The following is a 1,509-nucleotide window of genomic DNA, read 5'->3' as shown; positions in this document are numbered from 1 at the left end:
TATATATATATATATATATATATATATATATTTATACATTTATAATGACTTCTGATAATGCTTTATTTGTGTGTGTTTCAGTCTTTGTCATGACGGCTCTCTGCAGTGTGATTTACGGGAATGTAAAGGTATAACGCTTCTATTTTTACCCGTATAACCATATTTAGCCATGAGCGTCTATTGTTCCTTATTTTAGACACAGATCAAATCATCTGAAATCTAATAACGCTTTTCTGCCTGTTCATGAATAAATCCCAGTCTCTCTGTCTCTCAGTGATGGTCAGTGAGTGGTCAGAATGGACCTCCTGCTCTCCGTGTATCCCAGCATCCTCCGGCGGGAACGCTTCAGGGCTGGTGTCGCTCCAGCGGCGCTTCCGGGCCTGTCTGGACCTGGACTCCGGTCTGCCGGTCAGTGGGAGAGAGGAAGAGTGTGATGAAGAGCTGGAGGAAGAGCGAATCTGCCCGCAGTCTGACATCTGCACCGGTGGGTCGCCCGCAGACGGTTACCATAGTAACACATCATCATCAAACGCTTCCTGTATCAGACTCTCAAACATCTGACTGTCATCAAAGCAGAAGCCAAAGGGCAGTGGATCCGGGTCGGGGGTACTGAACCGGACGACCCGCACTGATATTAAAACACTATCAACAACACATCTCAAGTACTGTAGAGATACACCGGATAGCAGGGCATCTGTCCAATGACTTAACTCGGCTTATGAATATTAATTACTTGACATGATAGATGTTTGTAATCATTAACTTAAACAAAATCTATTAAAAACTTTTTTTCGTTAATTGAAATTAAACTGAAATAAAATAAATACAAAAATTGAACAGAAATTAGAAAATTAGAGTCACCTTGGCAACTAACTGAAATCGTTTGTTGAAGCATAAAAATAAATAACTGAAAAAAAAAATAAAACCCTAAAACTGATCTAAAACTAAAATAAAAATAAATTAAACCTGAATAGTAATATAAAAAAATATATATATATAAAAAAATGATAGTAATAAAAATGACAAAAGCACTTAAAAGCACATAACAGAATTACTCAAAATAATTGTTAGCTAAAATTTAAACTGTTAAAAACATTTTTTGTTAATTGTTAATATTAAGGTGAAATAAAACAAATAAGAAACTTGAAGAAACAAAAATTAGAAAATTAGAGTCGACTTTGCAGCTAACTGGGAAAAAAAAATATTAAAGCACTAAAATTACTATCTGGAAATAAATAAAAATGAAAAATAAAAAATGAATTGAAATTAAATGAAAATAAATTGACATGAATAGCAGTGTTTAAAAATAATAAAAAGAGTTAACAAACTATTTTAAAAAAATTGTTAATTGATCAAATAGAATAAACAAAAAAGTTGCCTTGGCATCTAATTAAAAAGAATGTTGAAGCACTAAAATTACTAACTGGAAATAAATAAAAACTTAAACTGGACTTAATCTGAAATAAAAAATTAAATACACCTGAATAGCAAAAAAAATAAATAAATAAA

The 1,509-nt window shown here is 32.3% G+C and overlaps 1 protein-coding gene across 1 annotated transcript in view; it reads left to right on the top strand.

The window, feature by feature from the left end:
* sspo (SCO-spondin) overlaps positions 1–1,509 on the top strand; it is a 95,431-nt gene that overhangs the window by 77,752 nt on the left and 16,170 nt on the right. The window contains 2 exon segments of the mRNA XM_016458678.1: positions 82–151; positions 424–484. Coding sequence (XP_016314164.1) covers positions 82–151; positions 424–484 — 131 coding nt within the window.

Source organism: Sinocyclocheilus anshuiensis, unplaced genomic scaffold (genome assembly GCF_001515605.1).
Source record: "Sinocyclocheilus anshuiensis isolate Anshui unplaced genomic scaffold, SAMN03320099.WGS_v1.1 scaffold415, whole genome shotgun sequence".
NCBI classification, from domain to species: domain Eukaryota; kingdom Metazoa; phylum Chordata; class Actinopteri; order Cypriniformes; family Cyprinidae; genus Sinocyclocheilus; species Sinocyclocheilus anshuiensis.
This window is presented reverse-complemented; position numbering and strand designations above follow the sequence as displayed.